Genomic DNA, 27,018 nt, shown 5'->3' on the forward strand with positions numbered 1-27,018 from the left:
AGTGACAATAATTTACTACATATGGTTTGTGCAGGTGGAATTTGTTCCAAACAATTTGCAATTCAAGAGCTTTTCACAACTAACAAGAAAGCACACCAGCCCACGTTTTAGCACACTGTAGTTCAAACATTGCGCACTGAGGACAGGGTCAACAGAACAGTACAATTTGCAGGTTTACAGACAATTTTTTTAAATTTAAACTGTATACCAAATAAAAGCACAATTGAGAACTTCATTAATGTAGACACGATGGCAGAGTCTCTCTTTAGAAAAGTATAGGAAAGACCTTTTCAGCCACGCACATCCGAAATTGCAGGCTGGAGTAGAAAAACCTACGCAACCACCCTCCAGGTATTTCACTGCCATCTAATGGCAGAACTTGAACTTCAAAAGAAAAATTGACCCATGAATATGGAAAAAAGCAACAGACAATACAGCAACACTGGTGTGGTCACATTTGTATATCATTAACAAGTATAATCATAGAATCATAGAATCACCAGGTTAGAAGGGACCCACTGGGTCACTGAGTCCAACCATTCCTAACACTCCCTAAACCATGCCCCTCAGCACCTCGTCCACCCTTAAACACCTCCAGGGAAGGTGACTCAACCACCTCCCTGGGCAGCCTATTCCAGTGCCCAATGATCCTTTCCATGAAAAATTTTTTCCTGATGTCCAGCCTGAACCTCCCCTGGCAGAGCTTAAGGCTGTTCCCCCTTGTCCTGTCCCCCGTCACTTGGGAGAAGAGGCCAGCTCCCTCCTCTCCACAATCTCCTTTCAGGTAACTATAGAGAGCAATAAGGTCTCCCCTCAGCCTCCTCTTCTCCAGGCTAAACAACCCCAGCTCTCCCAGCCGGTCCTCACAAGACTTGTTCTCCAGTCCTTTCATCAGCTTCGTTGCTCTTCTCTGGACACACTCCAGAGCCTCAACATCCTTCTTGTGGTGAGGGGCCCAGAACTGAACACAGTATTCAAGGTGCGGTCTCACCAGTGCTGAGTACAGAGGGAGAATCACCTCCCTGGACCTGCTGGTGACCCCATTTCTGATACAAGCCAAGATGCCGCTGGCCTTCTTGGCCAGCTGGGCACACTGCTGGCTCATGTTCAGTCGGCTGTCAACCAACACCTCCAGGTCCTTCTCCTCTAGGCAGCTTTCTAGCCAGACTTCTCCTAGTCTGTAGCACTGCATAGGGTTGTGCCCCAAGTGCAGGACCCCGCATTTGGCCTTGTTAAACCTCACGCCATTGGTCTCAGCCCAGCAGTCCTGCCTGTTCAGATCCCTTTGCAGGGCCTCCCTACCCTCCACCAGATCCACGCTTCCACCCGGTTTAGTGTCATCTGCAACCTTGCTAAGGGTGCACTCAATGCCTTCATCCAGGTCATTGATAAAGACATTGAACAGAGCTGGACCCACTACCAAGCCCTGAGGAACCCCACTTGTAACTGGCCTCCAGCTGGAGTTAACTCCATTGACCACCACTCTCTGGGCCCGGCCATCCAACCAGTTTTCAACCCAGGAGAGTGTGCGCCTGTCCAGGCCAGAGGCAGACAGTTTCTGAAGCAGAATGCTGTGAGAAACTGTGTCAAAGGCTTTACTGAAGACCAAGAAGACTACATCCACAGCCTTCCCCTCAATCCAGTAGTTGAGTCAATTTGTCATAGAAGGCGATCAGGTTAGTTTGGCAGGACCTGCCTCTCGTGAACCCATGTTGACTGGGCCTGATCACCTGGTTCTCTTGCATGTACTTCATGATAGCACTCAAGATCACCTGTTCCATGACTTTCTAATACGCATAGGTAGAGGGAAGTTTCACCATTATACCCACAGTACAGCAAAACATTTCTGGAACTATTTCTTCAATAAAATGTACAGTAAAAGATGCATTCACTTTCTCAGTAGTACATAGTCACTAGCTCCTATACATGAAAAGTTTTATTAAGAGTTAACACACTTTGGTTTTGCAAATTGATAGTAGCTTTGCAGCTGTGCAATCTAAATTATCTTTGTAAACTTCTGCAGTTTTTAACAGACTTTTTCCAGTCTTGACACATTAAACAGTAATTGACATAATAAATTATTTTGGTCAAGTGCATAAAACAGAGACTCAATCTACTATGTCATTTACAAGTCAAGACAGGCTACAAAAAGTGCCTAGTAAGAATTTAAATAGAACTTTATAACTTCATATAAAAAAGCAAAAACAAGTAAATCCCTGTTCTGTAAGGAAGGTACACACTACTAGGTTGTGCAACACAATATATCTGAGGCATTGCTTTTAGTAGGAACTTGTAGTCATTTGCTCATTCTGTTAGACCATTCCTCCCCGTGGATTACAATGTCAGGGCGAGAAATATGAACTAGTATCTGTGGAACTAAAACAGCAGCTGACACTGTGCTGAACCACACAGAGACACACTGCCATGTCCCAGCTCATGCAGGTTCTTGTGAATTCACCTTGCTTTAGAGCACTCCATGTCCTATGAACTTACCTTCACACTCTTACTGGAACTATTTGTTATGGTTGGGATTTTCTAAACGTGCATCCCAAGAGTCTTAGCATTTGACCTGCTTGCAGACTTGCAGGATTTGGTCTATGTGGTACTAGTTAGAACTTGCCAATCAGTCTTGAAAGCCCGAGCAGAAGCTGACAAAAGTCAGCTTTACACATTGATTTTTTGGGCTGTACATGTATTACATCTAACACTCACTGGATAAAACCCAAGCAAGTTACACACCAGTTCTTTTTGTTTATGGTTTTATGAAAGGCTTGTAAGAGCAAGGTCTTCGGTCCCTTTGGGTGACAGCATACAGCAATTTCTTTAGTTCATAAAGCGGAACTAGGGAGAAGTCACCTTTAAAAAGCAGGCTAAAAAGTACAGTGCTATAGTGCAATTGCATTCTTCTGGTACAAGTTAACTAATGCAATGTGTCAGGATTACTCTCTTTCACAAGAAGGAGCAGATCTAACAATGCCCTGTGATGTGGCCTGGCCTTAATACTACAGCAGTAATCATCAGCAATGATGATTTTATCATCACTGATAATCACTTGTTCTCAGTGGAAAAGGAAAGAATCGGTGCTAACAAACTAAGAAAAAGGAAAAAAACCAGAATGTTGTTTTAACGTAATATTTCACACTGAGTTAATTAACAACTAATTCTATGTTCATTTTTTCCTTCTTTTCTTGAAGCACTGTGAAAAAATTACAGCTACAACAGATACATTACCTCAGATTCTTTCCGTTTCATTTCCTTGCATAACGCATTGCATTCCAGCAAAACTTGGCCTTCTTGTATCTTGCTGCACTGTATTTCCTGTTAAGTATAATTCGAGTCCTTTATTATCATTTATCTATATAAAATTTTAGTTTTCATACCTATGTCATTATGAAAACCATGCTTACTTAGTAAAACATCGGTTACACATAAAAAAAATAAATGATGAAATGTAATTCTGTGTTAAATTGTCCTTTTCTTTTCCTTCTTTCCGATTAGCTAAGCAGAAACCAAGAATAAATCAAACAGTCCAGCGCAATTTCTCCTGTCTTCTCTTTCCTCTCTTGTTTGTCTAAGGCAAAGATAACCTTCTGAACTGTGGCAGAAAGAGCTGGCATTCAGATCTCAGTAATTTCATATACATTCTCTTAATTGACTGACATTACAGGGCAAGGTCTGGTCACAGGGAACAAAATAATTCTCACTCACTTTCTCCTCTCACTCTAACTTCAGGAAAAGAAAAGGTGGTTGGGCAGTTTGAAGCACTTGTTCTATACATGTCATCTTTTCTCCTGCTGAACGCTCCACCTGCAAGACTTCTGGTTACACAAGCTGGACCTATTCTAACCTGCACCAGAGCGAATCCATCCATACAAGCCTAGGAACAAAGAAAACACATCATTCGTAACTTAGAAATTTACCTTTTTCAATCTCTTACAGAGACATCGGAGTTTAACCTTCTGGCTGCAGTTCAGAGGGCAGCTACCTGAATGGCAAATCTCCTTACACCTGTGACCACAAGGCAACTATAAAGAACAAAACACACAAATAAAACCCTGACATCAGTTAATGATAGTACAATTACAAAGACTCTATGAACTTTTATTTTAAACATAGCAGCTTAACAGATAACTCATTCAGCTTAGCTTATCAGTTTCTCCACTTGTGAAATAGTTGATTTTTCTTTCCATTTTTTTTTCTTATGTACTGCACTTCAGTTCTTGTAGAACATTTATCTTTTACTGGCACAGCTTGATTAAAAAACAGTTCCTCCTTTAAAATACTTCTGCACAGTAATTTATATGATTACTCTAGCTATCTATATTTTGGGGGAATATGAGTAGATAATGTTAAAAAAAACCCTGAAATTAAGTGTACTGTAGCAACTTGTAGGTCAGAGTCAAGAACAGAAAGTAGGAAGAATCAGAAGCAAAAATACCACAGAAGAAAAATTTTGCATGCAAGAATCTTCTGAACTATGCAAGTCAAATACAGGTCACTAATACTCTTATCACATACAAAATAATTTCAAAAATTCCTAGATTTCTCCATTTGGCAGATTATCCCATTTCTGACATCTATAAGATGGAGACTTTTTTACTGTCAGGGCAATTTCTAACATTTATAATGAAAATATTATCATTCAACTGCTGTGTTAAGAACTGAGATGCTAATTTAAATAAATGCTTACTGTTAGGAATATAGCAGTTCTCGCAGCATTATAGTAGATAAAAATGACAAGAAAGCAAACAATTTTTTTCACTTTCTGTTAAGAACTTGACTGAAAATATATCTTGCTCATACAGATACGCATTACAAATCTTCACAGTAATGATTTTTCATTTTCAATTACATAACCCAATACTATGAATAACACATAAGACATTGAACTGATTTATTTATAGCAGTAGCTTTAAATCCCCTAGACTATTTAAAACAGCATTAGACAGTGTTCTTTATTAAAAGTGAAATTTCACCCCTTCACTGTCATCAAGGGATTAACGCAACTTGGAAAATGCTGCAAGACATACAATTTTAAGATACATTTTTTCACATTTATTAAAAATTGAAAACGTATACATATGATACATATCTATACATAATAGATTACTTCATCCATGAGAATGAGGATACTACATAAGATAATTATAAACCCCAGCTGTATAAACTTCTTGATTAGTAAATTTGGATTTTCAGGAGTCCATTGGAACTGGCCTAACCTCGGAACCAGTATCACCAAACACACACCTAAGCAGAACACAAAACTTTCTGATTAAAAATTATGGAACAGACATACATTTTCATGTCCATGGCAGTCAAACTACTCTTACAGATACTTTATGGCTTAGGATCAGTTTTTTTAGTCATTGTTTCAGCACATTTCGCACAGGACTAGAAGGAACATCTGAGTAATCATTGTCAGTACCCAAGTCGAGTTCCCCAAACTACAGGCGAGGTGACCTCCTATGATCCCTCCAGGATGGGTTGATACCTTAACTAGAGAACATTCCCCTACACTGCCCCCTCTCTACTGTTTCACTAAGGAGGCTGTTCCAGGAGCTCACTACAAGATGCAATAGGGTGGTTGTTTTTTTTAATTTCCTACATTAATTCTAGCCAGTCTAAATCCCAGTCTAAATTCTTATCCACACATTGAAATACTTCCCTATTGTCCCCTCATAAAAGGCCTTTATTCCCATAGTATTCCTTTCTCTGAATTTTAACAAACTTAAAACGGTGTTTCTTGAATAGAGTAGCCAGAACTGCATGTCATATTCCAAATGACAACTCAGCAGGAAAGACTTTCTACAATGCCTTAATTGCACCTTATTCTTAATAGAATATCTTCCTCAATACATCTTGACCTCTCATTTGCATTTCTTTCCAGCTAATCATGCTCTTTCCTGGGAGCTTATTAGCTTTAAAATACACGGCCTTACTGTTTTTTCAGTATCTAATAACGTGTCCCAAACACATATGTCCTGGAGATGCATTTCCTCAATTGTCCTGCACTGATAGCACTCCACTAGTTTGCATCATATAATTCCAATGTTTTTTAATGCCATGGTTGTCAGTGAAACCAATGTAAGGTCAGGCATCAATCCACTCCTTGGGAAATTTTCCTTACTGTTAACATCTCCTGCTCCAACTTTTCATTTAGTTTTGTTGTTGTTGCTTTAGGGTTCTCGGGGGTGGGGGGTGGGAGGGGTGCGTTTAAAAAAAACCACACAAACAACAAAACAAACAAACCACACACACAGTCAGTTGTTTCCTTTAGCCCACCTTCATGCTTGTATTAACCCTCTTCTGTATCTGAATTAGCTGTGCACTAAGTGGCATTGACTCAATGGCTCTGTTGAAGCCTTATGTAGCAGATCTAATCTATTTGCTTTATCTAGAGGGAAGTCTTCACAATGAAAGAATTTAGGTTTGTTATGTATCTATCTGCAAATCTGTCTTGCATTTTGACTCATTTTGAAAAGATGAGAGAAGACATTTGTCTTTAAGCCTTCTACGCTACTGAGGTCAGACTACCAGCCAGGACCATGGAGTCTCAACAGCTGAATTTGCTCACTAGTTACCACAACCTTTGCAAAGCAAATTTTTACCATACGACCTCTATGCGGTAAGAGGGTCCTTCTCCTGGTTCCCTGCCCACGGGCATCATACGCAGTAACACCATCTAGTCTCACCTGCAAATCATCAGTTGCTGGCCAGAACAATCCACAGCTAGAACTATTACTTCCACCTTACTTTTCCATACTAATTAGGCACATTTCCATTAATAGTGTCAAAGTCCAAACAAACAATCTTATAAGTAACAGGTCAGACCTACAAATTCAAGACAGTGGTCCTCAACTTGACCTCCAGGTGCTACTGCAATAAAATTCTTACACTACACACCATCAGAGCAAAATTTGCGTAGCACAGAAACACACTTAATCCAATATGGAATCCTACATTTATACATGTAGTTCTCTGCATAGAGTTACGCAGCTAACACCAACAGGGATGCAGGACAAGAATGAAGCTGGCAGTGTAACTTTTGTTTTACTCCCTCCAACCCAACCTTTTAAAAAAAAAATCAAGGACACCAGTGAAATCAGTGGCAAAACAGCATTTCCCATGATCTCAGAAAACAAAAGGAATTTTACCACTGCTTCTGCTGGATAAAAAACATAGTGGGAAAGTATGGTTTTGGCTTGCTTTTAAGCACCAATGGTGAGCTACTTGGCACTAAAATAGAAAGCATGTGCCCCTTTAGATCTTTTTCACCATTTAAGATGTCTCGTCAATAGCTTGAGGACTAAAGGCCAAAACGAACAAGCTTAATGTCTGACATGCAAGGCCTTTCAAAGAAAGGGATTTAAGCCACAGTTCTGAAAATAAAAGAAAATCACACAAGTATTTTCCCCATAGGCAATGCATTTAAATCTTAACATTGTGTTGGAGACGAAAAGACCCACCAACACTATGGAGGCTTAACTGATCTCCACCAGAAGGCAATAAACACAATCTGTTAATACACACCTGGGAATAAAGAAAATGACCTGTTAATAAAGAAAACAGCACTTTTTGAGCAGCCACCTTAAAAGCTACATACAAAAGATAAGTTTATCACTTCCATAGGTGTGGCCTCTGCAGCATAAAGAGTGGCCCTGCTTCCAGAAATCTTACAAAAATCCCCACTTCTTAAGCCAGACATTGAGGAAAATCCTCTCATTATGGACCAAAGCGGTGCATTTGCCTTCTAAATTTAATTTTTTGCAACCCAACTATATTTTCAAGCTGTGCTTACAGAATTTAATTAAGCATTCTGGAAATACAATTTATTTCATTATTAAAAAATGCATACTCTTAAAATTTATGACAATGTTTCTACTGCACTGTCACGTTAAAATAAATTTATCACAATGACGTCCCGTATTTCTCATCATGACAGCAGCAGACTGCACAGTAAAAGTGCAAAGAACTGTTATTGTGTCAAAAACCACAAATTACACAGAATAGAGTGTTAAAAACAGATCCACTGATCTGAATATATTAACAATTAAAACTGATGGACTGTTAAAACTTCTACATAAGAATTGTCCCAAAACATCTGCAATCATGGGCATAAGAATTTAATCATCCCCAATTAAAAGAAAAAAGTAGTTCTGTTTCCTTCAACAGCATATTTTGTTATTGCTACCAAACAAGAGAAAGAATCTTTAATTAAAGCTTCTCATCTAACAGCTGTGGTAATATCTAAGATTTTGTTTCTCCCTAAAGCAGAAAGAAAATGTGAGCTGTACTATATAATATTAGAAGACATTTTTATAGCTTTGTATTGCCATTGCCAAAACAAAAACATGAAACCTTTCAAAACTTCTGTATTTTTTCAAGGCACCAAACAACAGAATTGATTTTCATAATCCCCAAATGTACTGTGCTACTTGTTATTCAAATATGGCAGTATACTGCCTGATACAATTTCCATTAACCAAAACCATCTCAAAACAGACTTCAGTAAAATACTGTATTCTACTGAACCTAAGCTGCACTACCCTAACCTTGGTGGAGTTACACACTGAGTGCACAGTGATTTTTAGCAAACAGCAACTTCACTGGGCTCTGCTAATGACCCAAAGTCACCTCTGACATTGAATAAGAAAATTCTCATAAAACATAGTCTATCGCCCGCTGGGATAGAGCTAATTGTCTTCCCAGTAGCTACTGTGTTTTGAATTTAGTATGAGAATAATGTTCATAGCACGTATTGTTTTAGTTGTTGCCAGGTAATATTAATGTTCAGCTGCAATAGTTCATTTTCTTCCCAGCAGCTGCTGGTTTTTAGATTTTAGTACTAGAAGAATGTGTTAAAATACACTGATGTTTTTTAGCTGTGGATTTTTCAGTTTCCCATATTTTGCTAGTATACAGATGCAGAGTCAGGACAGCTAACCTAAACTATTCAATAGAATATTCTGTACCAAAACATCACGCTCGCTATGAAAATAGTAATTTGGTTGGGGGTTGGTGAGCTGATCTGGATTCCATACTCACTGCACTCACTGCTCAGGATAGCCTAATCACCAGGCAGTGAGTGGTTATAGCTTGTATATTTCAAATTGTATATTAAAACACATGTATTTGGAGGCAGCAGGTGATGTGCAGAGCCAGGATAGCTAAGACAAACAGGCCAACAGAATACTCCATACTATAACATCACAGTCAGTACAAAAATAGGAATTTGGCCCCGGGGTGGTCAGGCAAAAATTGAAATGTACTTGAAGCTAGCAGGACTACACACAAAATGCTTCCAGTTTAGTTTTAACTAGACATATTTGATCTGTAAACTTGAAATGTTCTAGATTTGGTAGTCTTATCCATCTTGTCCTTTGGTTAAGTTGTTTATAAGTTCACAGAATGAGGTCTCCTCAATGAGCTTGATCTATATTTGCTGGGAAAGGGTGGCAGTGGTGGTAGTGGCAGGGTGATGTCTGTTAAAACTGCCCCTTCAAAGTGTGTTCATTAATGATTCCTTTGAAGAGAAATATCAGTACAATTTGTATTATGACATAGCTAGGTAGTTTCCCCCGAAGTTTCAGACAAATATTGTACACTTATAAAACAGAAAAAACATCCCTTGTACTGTTCACTATTCAGAGAAACAGGGACAATTTTTTTTAGACAAAAAAAGGTAAAAAAAACCCATACAGTACCTTTGAAGTTAACAAAATAGGATCTAAGGAAAACTTGGATGAACTGTCACTCAAAGATACAAACTACCTGAAGCAGGACTGTACTAATACTTCTACGTTTCATGAAACCCACCAGCAAGAGCTAGAGCTATAATTACAGGAAGGGAAGAACATGCAGTTTTACATCATCATCTACACTAAAAAGATTCTCTGGATACCAGAATCTGCATAAAACCTTATTTTCCAAGGCATCTATAGGAACGAGAATTTCAGAGTTAAAAAGCTTTATAGGACTAAACTGGACTCACATCTCACTGAATTAAGTAAACCAGACATTAACTGTGTAACGGGGCAATTCTGAACTGCAAGCTAGAATTCAGGACCACTACTAGCTGGATTTTTAATCCCAGGCTGAGTCTTGGGAATATGTCCAGAAAAATCACAACACTTACATTAATCAAAGTCAAAGATGAGAAATGGGGAAAAAAAAAAAAAAAATCTTTGAAGAGAAGCTGAAGTACAGGAACACATAGTTCACGTTAAGAGATTATAAGCACTCTTAAAAATAAAGAGGACGTAGTCTAGGAGCAAACAAAATCAAAGTAACGGACAAAATTAAGAGGTAAATGGACAATGATATAATAACCAAAAGTGTTCCCCCGCCAGGAAGAGGGCTTTCAGACATTCAGACGAGAAAATTGTGACAGGAACATTCATTTACAGAAAAAGAGACATCAGAAAGGCATCTACAAGGGCAAAAAGCAGAAGATACAAGCAGGCACACAGTACAACTCTTTTGTTGGGTTTAATATAATTTCATTTGAAAAACAGAAGAACAGGGACTGTTGGGAAACAAGCAGGATTCCTGTGAATTTTTGCATTTACTCAAAACAAAAAAAAGTTTTCTAATAAAGGCAAGGATTCAAATTTGATGCTTCAGACACTGGAAAATAATAAAACAAAGGAAAAGTTTTGAACCTATGTTTATTAGGTTGAGGTAGAATTCAGAACTATAAGAAATGAGGTTCCTGTTTTTCCACTTCACAAATTTTCTAGCCCTACAATGGGGACCGGAGTGAAGAAAGGGCTGTCACACTCACCACAACTAATGACAACTAAAGAACAAAAATACAATAACAAGTATTGCATGGATTTCCGAAACCACACAAGCTGCACATTACAACAGCACTAGGAGGGAGAAGAAGTCATTTGGCCCGTCCCTCATGCCTTAAAGCAGTACTATCCGCAACTGGACAAATCCTGATAAGTGTCTAAGCTTTGAAAATTTAGTAGCTTCTCCAACCATCTCTTCCTCTGCTGCACAAGCTTTACTGCCTAAAAGTAGTATTTAACTTGACTTTTCCTTACTGATGCCAATATACACTGGTTGACAGTCTAAGCATCATGCAATAAGGATATTATTCTCTTCTTTACAGCAACCTTTTAAATATACCCGGACACAGTAGAAATATTAACTGGCTTGTCTTCTATATAACATGACTTGGTGTACATTTCACTGGAGATATAAATTCAAGACCTGGTTTTGACCATGTTAGATGACGCATTCTTCCATATCCAACTTCATCAAAAAGCTTAAATATCGAACACATTAATGCTTTGGAGACGAATCTCTGATCCTTAAATACAACCTTACAATTGGACAGCTAGATGTTAATTGTCATAGAATCACAGAATCGAATCACAGAATGGTTTAGGTTGGAAAGGACTTCAAAGATCATCTAGTTCCAACCCTCCTGCAGGAACACCTTCTCCTAGATCAGGTTGCTCCTCTGAGTACAGTTGACTAACAACGTTCACATCCATCATTTAGCACATTCATTTAGATTAAGCTTCTCTAGTCTGCTTGGCCTACCAAACTGTATCAAAAACCTTACAAAAAAGTAAAACCTAAAAAATTCCACATATTCATTAAATCAAGTATTTCTTTGCTAATATGGCTCACCTCTTTTGGACACTGATTTTTGCAGGAAATAAGAAGCTCCTTTTCTTTTAAATCAGCACATGTTAGTTTTCTGTAAAAGAAGATAAGTATTTCTGATAAATTCCAAATTAAAAACAACAAATGTCGATATAATTAGTGGTGTGTTTTAAGTATATCTCACTGTAAAGAAAAGTAGGTTTATTTGTCCACATCCTGTGGAACTAATATAAACTACACTATTTTACAGACAAAACTACAAATTCAGAGGAGCTGAGGTAGTTTAAAGAAAATTCACAAAGAACATAGATGCATGGGATTAATGCTTTCAGAGCAATGCACAGAGGGTAATGCTTAAATCCACAAGTCCCATCTTATATTTAGTAAAGCCTAGCTAACCCTTTATGCACACACAAAAAAGTGATTAAGGAGTACAAATTATTACTAAGTTTTCCAAATAAAACAGCTAGAGTGTGAATAATATTAGCTGTAAAGACCTTTTACACTAACTACATTAATTCTAATGCCTGTTATAAAATTTTGTTACATACTGTAAAAGTACAACATATAGCTCCAACATTATGTAATTACTACATATTTACATAATTCAAAACATCGCTGTGTTATAAAAACCATTTCTGCTTATGAGACTCCATGCTTTTATAATAATTTCAGCAGTAATACCAAATAAAACACTGGCAAATTTTAAATAGAAAAAACCCCCATTATGTTAAAAATTATAACCTTCAAGAGGAATTTTATAACTTGCCATAAAAGCAGTTCCCATACCCACACATTTCAAAAGGTTTCCAGTTAGTAGCATTCAAATGAAAAATTGTGTTCAGTTCCAACACTTACAAGCATTCAATATACAGTACTGATAGTTTGCAGTGACACTTTATTTTAAGCATCTGGAGACATGACGGGCAATCCCCAGGATGACAGGGCAAAACACATCGGTGAGGACAGCCAGGTGGCCGGGGCTTGGTACACTCCTCTTCACACTGCGAACATTCTGGACCTGCCTGACAAAATAAAACCAAAGTACTAGAGAATATGCCAAACATTTGCTTGATAGATGCCACTAACAAGCTTTAATACAGAAGAAAGAGTTGAGGTGTCTTTGCTAAGGGAATCCAGCTATTCAGCAAGATATCCCTCAACCAAAAATAATTATTAAAATATTCTTTGAAAAGAAAAGCAGAAATGCCAGTGTGTGTGGTCAGAGACAGTGCTCTATTTTCCTTCCTGGGCATAAAATGACCTCTTCATATAAGTACATTGGAAAATTGTCATTAAGCCTGTTAATTCGCTATGGAACACTGTTAGAAAAAGAAGTAATTTCATATTCCAAACTAAGTTTTCCTACCCACCATGTTATTGTAATACTTCAGCCATACATACTGTTCTGTAATATAGGGGTAGGGAGGTTTATTGGCTTGATTTTAAGAACAAACTTAAAATGTCAAGTAAACTTGATTTTTAAGAAGCATAGTCATTCCATTTCCACATGTTCATGACAGTTTGTATAATCTTCCAAAAAGAATTAGCTTAGGTATATGCAGGGAGCTACTAAGGCATTGCTTCTGCTCCATATACTACACATGTACAAAAGCTGTGGTCATTCTCTATCAAGGTGATGCGATCAACATCAGCGCAACATGATGAATGTTAGCACAGTAAATTAAGCTCCATTTCTATTCCTATTCTTATCATAGAATCATAGAATCATAGCATTACAGAATAGTTTGGGTTGGAAGGGACCTTAAAGATCATCTAGTTCCAACCTCCCTAACACAGGCAGGGACATCCTAATAGATCAGGCTGCCCAAGGCTCCACCCAACCTGGCCCTGAACACCTCTAATCTTAAGAACTCATTCAAAACCCGAGTCTGCAATCAAATACACCACAGACTGACTGATACGAAAGCAAACTTTTCTGGCCTTTCTGCAATGTTTTCTAATGCAATATGCAGAACAACCCTAAATTACAGACAGAAAAAAATCACTACTCAGACACATAAGCAAGTAATTTAATCAACCCATTTCTGACTACACCTGCTATTTAGTCTATCAAAACAACAACAGAACAAAAGCTCTACAGGTCAAAAGCCACTTGATTTTATAAAAATTGAAAGAAAATTGAGAAATTACCCACACTTTACATGTACACAGCCTCCCATTTTCTGGAAATGTATTGCTTCATTCAAAGGGAAGCCAAGAATAATCCCAATCCACTCACATTTTATCTGGTTTAACTGAAGGAGCAAGCAGACACCCTCTTAAAGTCATAACTAGAGATGCTTAAACAACTGTCACTCTCAGTATTTACTGATGTGGCTCTATTGCTGTAGATTACTGCTCCACAAGTTGAACTAATAGCTCATACTCCTCAGACATAAGTTCCACAATCATTAACAGAATAATATGATAATTGAAATCTATAGTATTATTAGATGACAACACCACTTCTAGGAAGGGAATCTACAGGCAATCACCCTATTTAAGTTAAAATACAACATTTATGCTTTGTATGCAAATGAACACTTGCCTCAGCTTTCTAAATGCCCAGACAGACCATGTTGCAATTCTTCCTAAAGAAATGGTTTAAAAACTTAAAAAGCTGTTTTCCTTCAAATCATGACTCTATCAAACCACAAGCTATGTATTTCTGACTGCTCAAAACCAGCACATTTTTCAGCTTTATACTTACTTTTATTTTTGTTTCATATTATCTTCAGCAACTAACACCTGCAGCTTCTTAATCACTTAAGTGACAGTTTCTAATAGACATCAATAAACAGGAATATATCACCCCAATGCTTTAAAATGTCTTCACCTATTCTGCAACATTTCCAGTGTTCTCCCTTAGAGATTTGCTAGCCTCCTAAACCCATTTACAGATCTCCTCAGCAGAGAGTTAGCTCAGTAGACTGCAAGTATATTTGTGTACAGGGGTTATCAGTAGCTGACTTGAGCTTGACAGCTAGAAAAACTGACTTTGAAAGAGACTTGTCAAGAGTCTTAAATGAGATTTTGATGAAAACAAGGTAGTGCCTATTGACATAAATGAAAAAAAAAAAAAAGTGTAGCACTTCACAGAATCATAGAATGGTTTGTATTGGAAGGAACCTTAAAGATCACTCAGTTTCAACCCCCCTGTCACGGATCAGGAACACCTCGCACTGGATCACGTTGCTCATAGCCTCACCCAATGTGGTCTGGAACACCCCCAGAGATGGGGCATCCATGACTTCTCTGGGCAACCCATGCAGTGCCTCACCACTCTCACAGTAAAAAAAAATGGCAGCCTAATATCTAATCTAAAACTCCCCTCTTTCAGCTTAAAATCATTACCCCTCATCCCATCACTACACTCTCTAATAAAGAGCCCCTCTCTAGCTTTCCTGTAGGTGCCCTTTAAGTACTGGAAGGTCTCCCCAGAGCCTTCTCTTCTCTAAGCCAAAGAAGCCAAACTTTCTCAGCCTGTCCTCATATGGAAGGTGCTCCAGCCCTCTGATCATCTTTGTGGCCCTCCTCTGGACTCGCTGCAACAGATACACGCATTTCCTTTGCTGACGACTCCAGAACTAAATGCAGTACTCCAGGTCAGGTCTCACAAGAGTGAGTAGAGGGGCAGAATCGCCTCCCTCAGCCTGTTGGTCACACTTCTTTTGATCCAGCCCAGGACACAGTTGGCTTTCTGAGCTGCAAGTGCACATTGCTAGCTCCTGTTGAGCTTCTCATCTACCAATGCCCCCAAGTCCTTCTCTTCAAGGCTACTCTCAACCCATTCTTCATTCACTCTGTAATTGCGCTTGGGATTGCCCCAAACCAGGTGCAGGACCTTGCACTTTGCCTTATTTGCCTACCCCCCAAGCCTGTTAAAGTTCCCCAGGATGGCATCCCTTCCCTCCAGGGCGTCAACTGCACCACACAGCTTGATGTTGTTGACAGACTTGCTGAGGGTGCACTCAATCCCACTGTCCATGACAGCAAAGATGTTAAACAACACAGGTCCCAAATCTAAAGAGGTATAGATTAGCTAAATATCACAGCATCAATGGTAACAAAACACATTTAAGTCTCCCAGTGGAATCTGGAATAGATCCTGTGCCTCCTAACTGCAAATTCTTTATTTTCCAGTTAAAACTGAGGACATTGTATAAAATATTCAACAACAAAAGCAAAAAGGAAATCAGCCTACCTTCTTTCCATTTGCACTAGTGTTCAATTTCGTAACGTGATGACATTCTTTCATACAGGTGTGATTCTGACAATCAAGAAGACGTCCACAAGATCTTTTACATGAATAAGGACTTGCAGAGTGACATGGTAATGGACAAACCTAAAAGTTAAAAGTAAATAAATATAAATATGCATGCACATAGCCTATATATACACACATTGCATATGTATATGGTGTGTTACATATAGATACATACACACAGAGAGGCACAGCATCACTAGAGAAAATTTGATTCTTGAGTATCTTTGATAAAAGAAGAAAATCACTGCAGTGCCTATTTGACCTTTTTTTTTTTTAATAGACTTCAGGTTCCCATCCCAACATAACCACACATTTTTTTTTTACATTGATTACACCAGGTAAAAAGGCCCACTTAATTAATTAATCAAGCTGTCTATATTTTATAACACAGCTTCCTTTTTTTTTTTTAAACAGAAAATTACTTCCTGAAGTATTTTAGTGTGATTTATGCCTTCTTTCTGAATTACACTCCTGTCTTCCATTAAAGGCTCCTACATTGCTTTGCAGTAATTGCAGAAGACAGTTACTATTTGCTTCCACACAGCTAACTGTGTAAAAATTATCATAAACCCACAATGTTTTTAAATTCCACAAATGGAAAACAACCAGAAAGCCAGAAATTCTAAAAACCAAATATTAACTATATCAAATATAACTCCCAGGAGTGGGAAGGGGGAGAAGAAATGGCTCTATGACAAGGCTAGGATTTTAAAGCTTTATAATATATTTGTACCTTCTAATTTGAGGTTAACATTCCAGTTAGAAGAGCTTCTAGTCCTGTTCAGGGCATCTATTTGAAATCCTTTCATCTTCATTGGTACTGAAATGGAGTGTAAACTCCTAACTTGGTTAACTGGGTTAACTTTCCTAATGTTGAATAGTACAAGTCCCTTCATATCACAAGTATTAGAGGAAACTCACTGTTCCCATCTTCCAACCATTATGTAATAGTCACATGAAAAAAAATAGTTTCTGTGAGGCTGTCAAAAAAAAAGATTTTTTTCTTAATACGATCATTTCACAGTGAAAATCAGTAACTATTTGTGATGTTATTACACAATAGGCTGAAGTGACATAACTCACTTTGACTAGACTAAGAGTGTGATTTTGTTTTAGGGCTTAAGCTGACTGAACAGCTTTGCACTGTACCTCTTCCTTTTCTGTCTTCCTACTCTACAAATCCTAATGGCACACTCCTAGCACTTACTTTGAACAAGTCCTAACACACATCTGTCTTTGGAGCAAGACAACTAAACTACTCAAAATGGAAGAAAAGGAATTAATAGAAAGAAGTTCCTTGTCTTTTGTTCCTTGTAAGTTGATTTGCCATACACCCAGCTGTGCACTGGGACTGAAACCAGAGAAGAGGAAGGTCCCCCAAAGGACAGAGTGAGGGATGTTCTCCCTTCAGCACTGTCCATGTTGATTTCCCTCAATCCTAAAACAAAACCACACAAAGTAGAATTTGAATTCATTTGCCTATAAAAATGTTTTCTGGTCTCCATCCAAAAGACTGTGCTGCACATCAAGCCATTGCAATATACAATTCATTCAAAAGATTTCTGAACTGCTTTTCTCATCCTGACCCACTGAGACTCTGTGAACAGGATGAGTCTGCATGGCAGGCTGAACGTGAAGGATGGAATACACAGGAGAAAAACTTGAGGCTATTATGTCCACCTACTCTCCCATGCTTATGACAGAGCTGAAACTCATTATGCTGGCTAATGCACTTACAATCACAGGAAGTAGTCCAAATGCCTGCTTTATACTCCTCCCCCTACAAACATCCCACAACTCAGTCTGATGGATTATGTTTCTGTTGATTAAATGAGCAAAAGCTGGTAACAGGCCTAAGAAAAAGAGGATGTGAAGTGGAATAGTACTATACCCAGCAAACACATACTAATAATCAAAGCTTTTATGGTTCCTAATATTCTGTCCCTCCTCATCCTACTCCTTCTTCCTCATAGTAACAACTTCCTCTCAGCAGCAACATAAGTAGTCAAAGGATGCTAGAAAGGAAAAGAACGCATGAAAAGGTGTACTAAACACTAAGATCTGCCACTGCCCCCACTTCTCTACCTTTCCTTGCTCCTCCATTTCCACTCACATTTTTACGACTCCTGGTTCTGCTGCGGCTGCAGCAGTTACACTACATCAGGGCAGCAATAGCAGACCAACTCTATGGCTTCGCAGTTCAATGTGCTGATGAGCTGCCTCCTACCAAGAGTTAGTCTTTCATCTAAGGGCACAGCCACTAGCTCCAGTTAAAGAGAATTAGCAGAAACACATAGACAGAAGTGGAGCATCCCTTTTGGTAGTATCCCTTCAAGTAAACCAGAGGAGATACAACTTGAACAAAGCCAGGGAAGGGAAGCACACAAGGTAGTAGGCAACAGTAGCAGTTTTCAGACAGCCAACTGCAGAGAACATCTCAGCACTCTGGCATCCAGCATAGCTTCAGCTTGTCACACTCACTGAGTTTCCAAAATCTCAAGTCCAGTAAAAGACAAGAGTCATCTGGAATTGATTTGCATTGTATCCACAACCAAAAGAATTTTCATTAATTTAAACCTACATAATATTTTCAAATTTTGTTTCCATTTCTTGACAAGTCAAACTGTTTTGGATGTTAGTAATAAATCCAAAGGACAAAGAAGAGTTTTACTTTCTATAGTTGGAATGCATTTCTGAAATGGCTAAATGGAGGTCACTACAAAGACATGTATCAAAGAAGCCACAAACTACAGGGGGCTGATGAGCTGAAGAATAAAGAATGTGGACAAAAACAAGAAGTACTTTACGAAACCTGAATGCAAAAATAAAGAAAATAAGGAGGCATCATTTTCAGACCAGAGGTCTTCCACAGAAAAAGCAAAGAAAGGTAAGGAAAAAAAGGACAAGACAACTTTCAGAAGCTTTCCAGCCCACCTCTCAAATGCATAAAAGCAACTAACAGGTACATCAATTGGAATATGAAAATGAAAATCAAGTACAATAGTGCAGGGACATTTTGAAAATATTCATAAGGTATTTAGCCATAAACATGAAACCCATCAAATTTTACATAAAATTTTACTACAGGCAGAGTAATGGTCTTCCTCCTATAAATAAACCACAACTAAATAGTAATAAAACAGCATTAAATTCCTACCAAAAAAAAACCAAAACAAAAAACACTCAAGAAGAGAGTTCCAGCTGTCCAAGAACAGCAAGACCAATGTTACAAGGTATTCAAAATACTCATCACAGAAACAAAACCAAACATTTCCCTTCCCTTAGAACATTTAATGACATGAAGCAACCACAAGAGAATTAAATACAGTAGATAGATTAATAACATAGCCAGTCAAGATTTTCTTGTTTGTCCTCATTTGCCTTGCATGGCCTTTAATTAATGCTATTGCGTAAAATCAGATTTTGAATATAAACATTAGCTCTCATAATTTGATATTAAAAGAGCACATGTATGCTTCTGCTATGAAATGCCAATGCTTACAGCAGTTCAAAGAAAGAGTAAAACATCAAATTCTCATTTTGGTTTGGCAGCAACTGTTGATGATAGGCAATTTTTCTGACCTACAACTTGAAACAAAATCAAGAGCTACCTTTAAGCACCTACAAACTGAAGAATGAAGAGCTATTAATTTTTCAAAATATGCGTAAAAACATCTAAAGCACAACAAAATTATTTAAAAAAGGCTGCACACTGCAGCTAAAATAAATCTTATTTTAGGTTAGAGATCATGTAGAATGATACTTCCAGTGAACACAGATTTTATACAATTACGTCATCTGGAAAATTTTAAGTCTGTTGTTTCAAGTGATAAATTTCTTGTTCTAAATAGCCAAAGATATGTAAGAGCTCAAACTGAATCAATCCCTTAAAAATAATTTTTAAACTAAATGCTAAAATTAAATTAAGAAAAAAAATAAAACAAATCAATCAACAGAAACCTCAACAAAACAAACAACTCCTACACAAAATTACTGGACAACTAAAAATATAAAGTCAGAAAATTTGCTTACTATAGAACTCTTAAGCTGTTTATTTTCATTCTTTCTTCTACTCAATATCTTGTAGGCAACTCAGGTAAAAATACAGCAAGTCTTTATAACTTGTTTCATTGCTAGTTTCTTTCTTTTACTCCTCCTCCCTTATGGGAGGTATGAAAACAGTCTAACATAAGTAGTAACACAGGACAGCAACCAGCCCCTCTTCACAGCAAAACTTTGCTTGAGAAAATTGCTACCTTCATCACTTCTGAAAAGTTAATATTTCCCAGAGAAAATCTCCTCAGGTGCTGGAAACTGCTATAGGAGCAAAGTGTTTGTAAATACACACCAATGTTTTCTCTCGTTAACAAAAGTAGATTAGCTTGAGGTGAAATTACTAGTTCAGAGCCAATGAGGCTGTAACTGAACAGACACTACAAGTTTTTTTTTAATTTTTTGAGATCTCAGAACAACATAAAAACATACAATGCACATAAAACATACTGTAAACGTTTCTCTCACACAGACGCATTAACGAATAATTCTTTTCCTCGACTGCTATCAAAGTCTTAAAGATTAATACATTCCACTCCAGAAACTGCTGGACTACAGGAGAAAGGAAGCACTGCACTCTGCTGGCTGAGAAGGAACATTTGATCTAGAATAACATGGAGCATCAATAAATCTAAAACATTAAAGTTAGGAATAAACTTCCTGGGATTTTTTCTTATGTTCTTTACTAACCCATAAAGAAAATATGACCCAAAGCCATTGACTGATTCTGCCAAGACTGGTATGCAGCAGAGAATAATCATAATAACAACAACAACAATTATTAACTAATTAGTTACAAATATGTTGTATTTGGAACAATCTTTTCTAATAATACGAGTCATATTCTCCTCTGTTATGGCAAGGGACACAAACTTCAAAACCATGTACATCCGAACAGTATCAAAACGAGTCACGTTGTCTAAAGCAAATCATATATTGGGCTAATTGACCACAGCTGATATTTTGTTTATACATAAATTCATGAAAGTAATGGCGATATTCAATAAGTCCTGTCACAAAACATGATTCCCTAAAAACTGACTTATAAGACCTGCAAGTTTTACCTTGGAAAGCAAAACCTATTCTAACAACAACAAAATAGCCAGAGTTATTCTTTTCATCTATTTTCACAGTAGATTTTTCTTTAGCAACCAACAAGCTGCAAAGTAGTTTGGCTGGATTAACAAACCTGTAGATGCACAAGTGGATTGCTGATATACAAGCATTGTTAACAACATTTGTAGATGTTGCCACTGCATAATCAAAACATCATTACAACACCTACCAAAGACTACTAAAGAAAGTCAAAGAAAGAAAAAGGAAGGGGGGTGTTTAAATATTGTTTACTTTTTTCCAGAATTTTTTACTAGCTTAAAATGAAACTAGGTTAGTTATAGTATTGTTAGCTGCACTTTGATAGTGAATTTATGCTAAACATACTAATAGAGATACTCCCCAGATGCAGCTATGATAGCAGTATTTTTTCTACAAGATTAGTTTAGCAATCGTCTTCTAAAACTCGAGAAAACTGAGCTGATATTAGATTTCATTACATTTAGAAATGACCACAAATAACAATGATAGTTTTCTAGCTTCAAGCATCAGTTAGATTTTCTTCTCATGTAAGCCAAAATACATGAATTCATGCAAAACTGGAGAAGGCTGCACACCAAAGAGAAAAGCTAATAAGTAACTAAAGAGTTTCCACAATATTGTTCAATTTCATCCATGCATGCTTAGATCCAAGTCACATGAGACTTCGTGTACAACACCATGTTCTTTTTAAAATAAACACCGCAGTTTCTAGAACCAATGAGAGGGTGTGACAGGGAGAGAATTACTATAGAATGCGGGGGGAAAAAAAAACCAGAATTACATAGGATAAAAAGACCCCCTCAAAAAATTTATAATATTTAAACAACTGCAAGTATACATCAATAGCTTCGTAAATCATGAGTTTAATTTCTGTCCAAAACTCTAAAAAGTCAAGTAGTTAAATATTCTTCAAAAAGGAAATACCTTCTGATATGTAGGCCCTTGTGATAAAAGTCCATTTTAATATTAAAATATTTTTATATTAAAATACTAAAAAAATAGAATATTTTAATTTCCTTTTTTCTGCAGACTGACAAAGTGAGATATACTCTATATTCCACTTAAAAAGGCAGTTTCCATGACTCACCTCATGTTGCCCAAGACACTCCCTGTTAAAGAGAAAAATTAGATTTAGAAAACATGCATTTCTTTAATAAGACTTAAAATCGTGACTTAAACAGTGACAGTGCTTTTCACATAAAAATAATGCAATCTATTTTTTAAGTGCAAATTATGTAGATCAATGCCTTCTTTTTTTCAAGTCATTTGGATTGCTGTATTTTATAACAGCATTCCCCAAATCAGTGCTTCACATGCAGATTATAGTTGTATATGAAATTAACAATTTTTATTTTAGAAATTTAGAAAATTACATTAATTGTAATAATCTTCTCTTGTGGCTCCACTAGTGTATCACTTCATGCTTTTCAGGTATTTCAGAGAACTATCTAGTCTACTCTCCTGTTTATAATTCTATAACTTTTAGAATGATCTAACATCCTTAAGAAAGAAAAACTGCTCAATTTATTTTGAAAAGTAGCTTTTTCTTTTTACCTCTGATTTCACATCTGTCATCTCCTTCCCAAACATTATTTTGACTTCTCTAGTAAAATCTCATAAGGGAGATTAATAAAACATCATTAATGTTCAAGCTAAAATATCTGTAAATCAGTTCCTAAAAATTTATAGAAGTATATTTAAAAAAATGAGTACCCCAATACCTTCTTTAATATAAGGCAACTACCAACAGCTATAGATGGTCTTCAGGACAGCAGGATATTAGCAACAACAATCAGTCTTTCACACAGTATAATAAGCAGGTGTAGCAGAGGAGCTTGTTCTTTGTTCTATACAGCTCAACTATCTTAATATCCAATATAACCAGTTAATTCGGCTTCTAAAACCTCAGAATTCCATTGTAGCATGCTTCTGTTCCACCACAGAGGGAAACTGCTTAACCAGCCGGATTGCCTTCTGCCATATAACTACTAAATCTGTACCTGAGAGGTTCCCCACAGTAACCTTGCTTTCAAGTTGAGATACAAATGGTGTCAGATGAACTACTAGATGCATGAAAAAATGAAAGGATCCCTAGGCTTAAAGAGTAGTGGCCGGTTGTTTGTAACTTACTCGGACACCAGTTACAGGTAGAATTCTTCAGCCTGGGACCCATCTTGTTTAATTATTTTTATTCCCCAGTAACTTGGAAGGGACAAAGTGCACCAACTTTGCAGACAACTCTAAATGAAGGTGCAAACCTTTGAGGGCAAGGATGCCATTCAGAAGGCTCTAGGCAGGTAAGAGGAAATTGGTCTGAATTCAGTGTTGATCTGTTTTAACAGGAGGCTGGACTAGATGAGCCCACCCCAAGATATCTTCCAGCCTCAATGATTCTGTGAAATTAATACAGCAAATAATTTTTCAGAAACTCCCTTTTAACTGTTTACAGAAACAGATATCCAATACATTCCCCATTCCAAATATCTGACTGCTCATGCTCAAAGACATTAAATTATTAGAAAACTCACCAAAAAGAACTGCAAAACCTCAGTGGTGAAGGATGGAATCCCCAATAACATCCATCCATACAGAACAGAATTATTTAAACTATTCTCAATTACCACATTAGTTCAAATGCCACTGTTCTAGCAATGATTCTAAAAGCCCAACTAATGATCTAAGAAGGTGTCGGATCTATTGCTTTATAGCAACACATTAATTTATATCTATGGTTTTGTTCTCATTTTCTTAATTCAGGAAACCTCTCTCATATCACTTTCATATTAAAAAAAAGAAAAAAAAGAATATTACATTTGCCAAGATCAATGAAGAGAGTTAGGATACAGAATTAATGTGATCTACTGCCAACAGAACCCTAATTTGCCCCAAGCACTATGAAATGTAACAATGCTTCCTCTAGTTAAAAAATTAATTACAACTTTTTCAGTATGGTTTCCTTCTCACTCAGTGGACTTATCTCCTCTGGGGAGGCATCTTCAGACTACAGGAGGTGATTTTGAGGTTGTAATTCAGAGGAACTAGGAGATATGCACTACATAATGCATAATATAACACAATGACTTCTCCCGAATACCTACATGAGACAGTTTATACAGGCATCTACCCAAACAGTGAACCCAAAAACTGTTTGTACATATACATTTTTCACCTTTTGGGAGTCCGACTTTGAACTTTGAGCCCAAGTATCAGAAGTACCGAATGGTCATAGTTTCAAACAAAAATACGACCTATCATAGTACAACTTTTGAGAAACTAAGTTCTAAACATATCTACATAAGCAGTCGGATATTTTTTATAATCATCTATCTACTTCTTACTTCATTAATATTTCCTCATTAAGGAGGGATGTTTATAAAACAAATAGGCATTAATGCCCACGAAGTATGCAGGCTTTCAAACAGTAGGAGACTACAACACAGAAATAGACTGAAAAACCCGAGTATTTCCTTTTTCAGATAAATGTTGAATTCTGAGTCCTTATTCCACGACGTAGACAGAAGTTCTATGAAACTGAAAAAGAATGGTTAAAAAAGTCATCATAATATCTTCCCTCATATCCTCAGCATCATCACAGAAAGCGTCAATTCGTCTCTAGTCAAGGAACAGAACCTTTTGGACAAACCAAAAATACAAAGGAGACAGGCAGGGCATCCACTTGCCATTCATTAGTATATAACAACTGAACAACTGAGAAACAAAATAGCAATTCATTACACAGAAAATTATGATCCCATACACCAAACAATAAAAAATTGTATGGAAAAAGTCAAATTGCAATGGCTGCCTCTGCAATTTACATATTTTTCTTTTAAACCATGTGCACAACATATGTTATAAACAACCAGTCTTTCCTAACACCATCAGTCCATTATCAGTGAGCACACGCTACAAAAACTTCTATTAAACAGCCATCAATGCTCCTAGTTTTCCAAAAGTGGTGTTCACATAGGCTTATTGCATCTGAAGAGGAAAATACGATTATTTTTATGTCCATCTCTATAACAGCATAAAAAGAAAAAAACATCTTTCCATACAAAAACCTTATTTATTTACTTTTTTTAAAACTTACACTGGTATAGGAACCTCACAGGGAGGGCACGGCAATGCAGTTTGAATAAAAGCTGGCTCAGATGGCTGTTCCCAAGGACCTGCAGACTGATGCTGAGAGCAAAAGGCAACATTAGTTGAACGCGAAACACAACCAGAATTATCTGCTTGATCCTAAATATATAATCTTAAGAGATCACAGTTCTAACAAATCTTCTTTCTAGTAGCTAACTTTTTACTAACAGAAATCTCAGCACCCCCTACATACAAAAAACTGCAATTTCATCCTTAGCATGACTACTGATAAAAATCAAGCACCAAAGCAAACAAAAAAAAACAGTAACACAATTCTAAGCATTTCATAGAGATTAAAATAAAAAAAATATTTCAATTACTAAACAAGGGTAATTATGATCATGTCATGCATGCGCCACGTTTAGAGGTGCCAAACAATTTCTCACTTCTAACTTGTACAAATTTTCATGTATTAGTAAATATCAGATTCAAAATTTATTTTTTTGCCCTTATGTTAAAATTGCTTACTTTTTAAGTTAAACATTTGTAATACCACTCTAATAAAAATCTTATCATTTCTTGAGTAATTATAACTGCTGAAAACTGCACACAATCATACATATTACAAAATTATTAGAATGCAACGAAGCAGCTAGAACCACTCAGTTTCTCGGTTAAGCAGTATGCATGCCTCTCTGCTTGATTATTTATTTACTTTGAACTCCAAAACTCTCCAAGGTAAGACGAAGCTCAAACAGCTGTCGCTCATTTTTCAGAAAACAAATAACACCATTTTTCACTGTTTACTTACTAAGCCAGTTTGCTTCACAAGTGCTTCATCGTGGCAGGGAACGGGGCACAAATGGCCACACGTTAACATTTTCTGGCAAGACTGATGGCATGGAGGACACCGACCAAAGTGACAATAGTGTTTCTCCTGGGTAGAGTGGTGACAGGTAGGTGGTCGACTGAAGTAAAATGCAAGAATGAATCAATATTACAGCAAGAAATATGAAGTTACAGTCACTGAACAATTATGCCCAAAATATATATTCATCTCAGTTCTTTGTGTATATTCAAATAGCTATTTCAATCCTAATTCTACTCTGCAATAAGTAGTCTTGCTGCACCCCAGCAGATAATATTGTCCTTTTTCATTCTGCTAGTCAAGTTTTCTAGGTAAACTGCCTCATGGAGGCACTTCAAAACGTAGCAGAGATGACTTGAAGAAGGGAGTGGGACTACAGAATTAGAGGTGCTTGGTGGGGCAGAACCTCCCCCTTGATAGGAGCAAGCTGCTCATGAAACCACAGCATCAGAGAGGTGTCTAATAGGAAGGATTATTGCTAATCTCCATCTGCATGGTCAAGAATACAGAAAACTGAGAAGTAATATTTGTAACGATATTAAAGGAATAATTTTTACCTTTTATAAAGTTATATTTTACTACTTCCTTTAAGGACAACTTAAACTGCACTGAGAAACTAGAAACACACACCATTTCTATACAGACCTGCACAGCTGTTTACATTTGGGAGGTTTGATGGTACGCTCTCTGCCACAGGGCACTTTAATGACAGTTTTTCCACAATTACATTTCACATCTACAGTCTCTGGACACGGATTACAACTACCTAAAAATAAATGTTAACAATATGATAATCTCCATAAATTACTGATTATAAAAAATGGTAACTAAAGTAACTCTGAGAATGCACATGGTATAATTGTCCTCTTTGATCTAAATAATAGATGCCTGTTCATTTTTTATTTCTGCTTAGTTTCAAATCCATCTTGGAAAACAGTTTCTGCATCCTTAAAGAAAACTAATAATAATCTTGATTATTCTCAAGTTGTTAACTGTTATCAAGTTAGAAATAAACCTTCTCTCATAT

General features: G+C 37.0%; 1 protein-coding gene across 1 annotated transcript in view; it reads right to left on the minus strand.

Annotated features, from left to right (window-relative positions):
• The window catches only part of NFXL1 (nuclear transcription factor, X-box binding like 1), a 52,754-nt gene that overhangs the window by 12,446 nt on the left and 13,290 nt on the right, over positions 1 to 27,018 (minus strand). Inside the window, exons 12-20 of the mRNA XM_054064710.1 lie at positions 26,637 to 26,757; positions 25,935 to 26,091; positions 25,131 to 25,222; positions 22,128 to 22,149; positions 15,830 to 15,970; positions 12,481 to 12,647; positions 11,647 to 11,716; positions 3,921 to 4,025; positions 3,232 to 3,318 (exon numbers count right to left, since the gene is read on the minus strand). Coding sequence (XP_053920685.1) covers positions 3,232 to 3,318; positions 3,921 to 4,025; positions 11,647 to 11,716; positions 12,481 to 12,647; positions 15,830 to 15,970; positions 22,128 to 22,149; positions 25,131 to 25,222; positions 25,935 to 26,091; positions 26,637 to 26,757 — 962 coding nt within the window. The remainder of the gene's footprint in view (positions 1 to 3,231; positions 3,319 to 3,920; positions 4,026 to 11,646; positions 11,717 to 12,480; positions 12,648 to 15,829; positions 15,971 to 22,127; positions 22,150 to 25,130; positions 25,223 to 25,934; positions 26,092 to 26,636; positions 26,758 to 27,018) is intronic.

Source organism: Cuculus canorus, chromosome 4 (assembly GCF_017976375.1).
Source record: "Cuculus canorus isolate bCucCan1 chromosome 4, bCucCan1.pri, whole genome shotgun sequence".
NCBI classification, from domain to species: domain Eukaryota; kingdom Metazoa; phylum Chordata; class Aves; order Cuculiformes; family Cuculidae; genus Cuculus; species Cuculus canorus.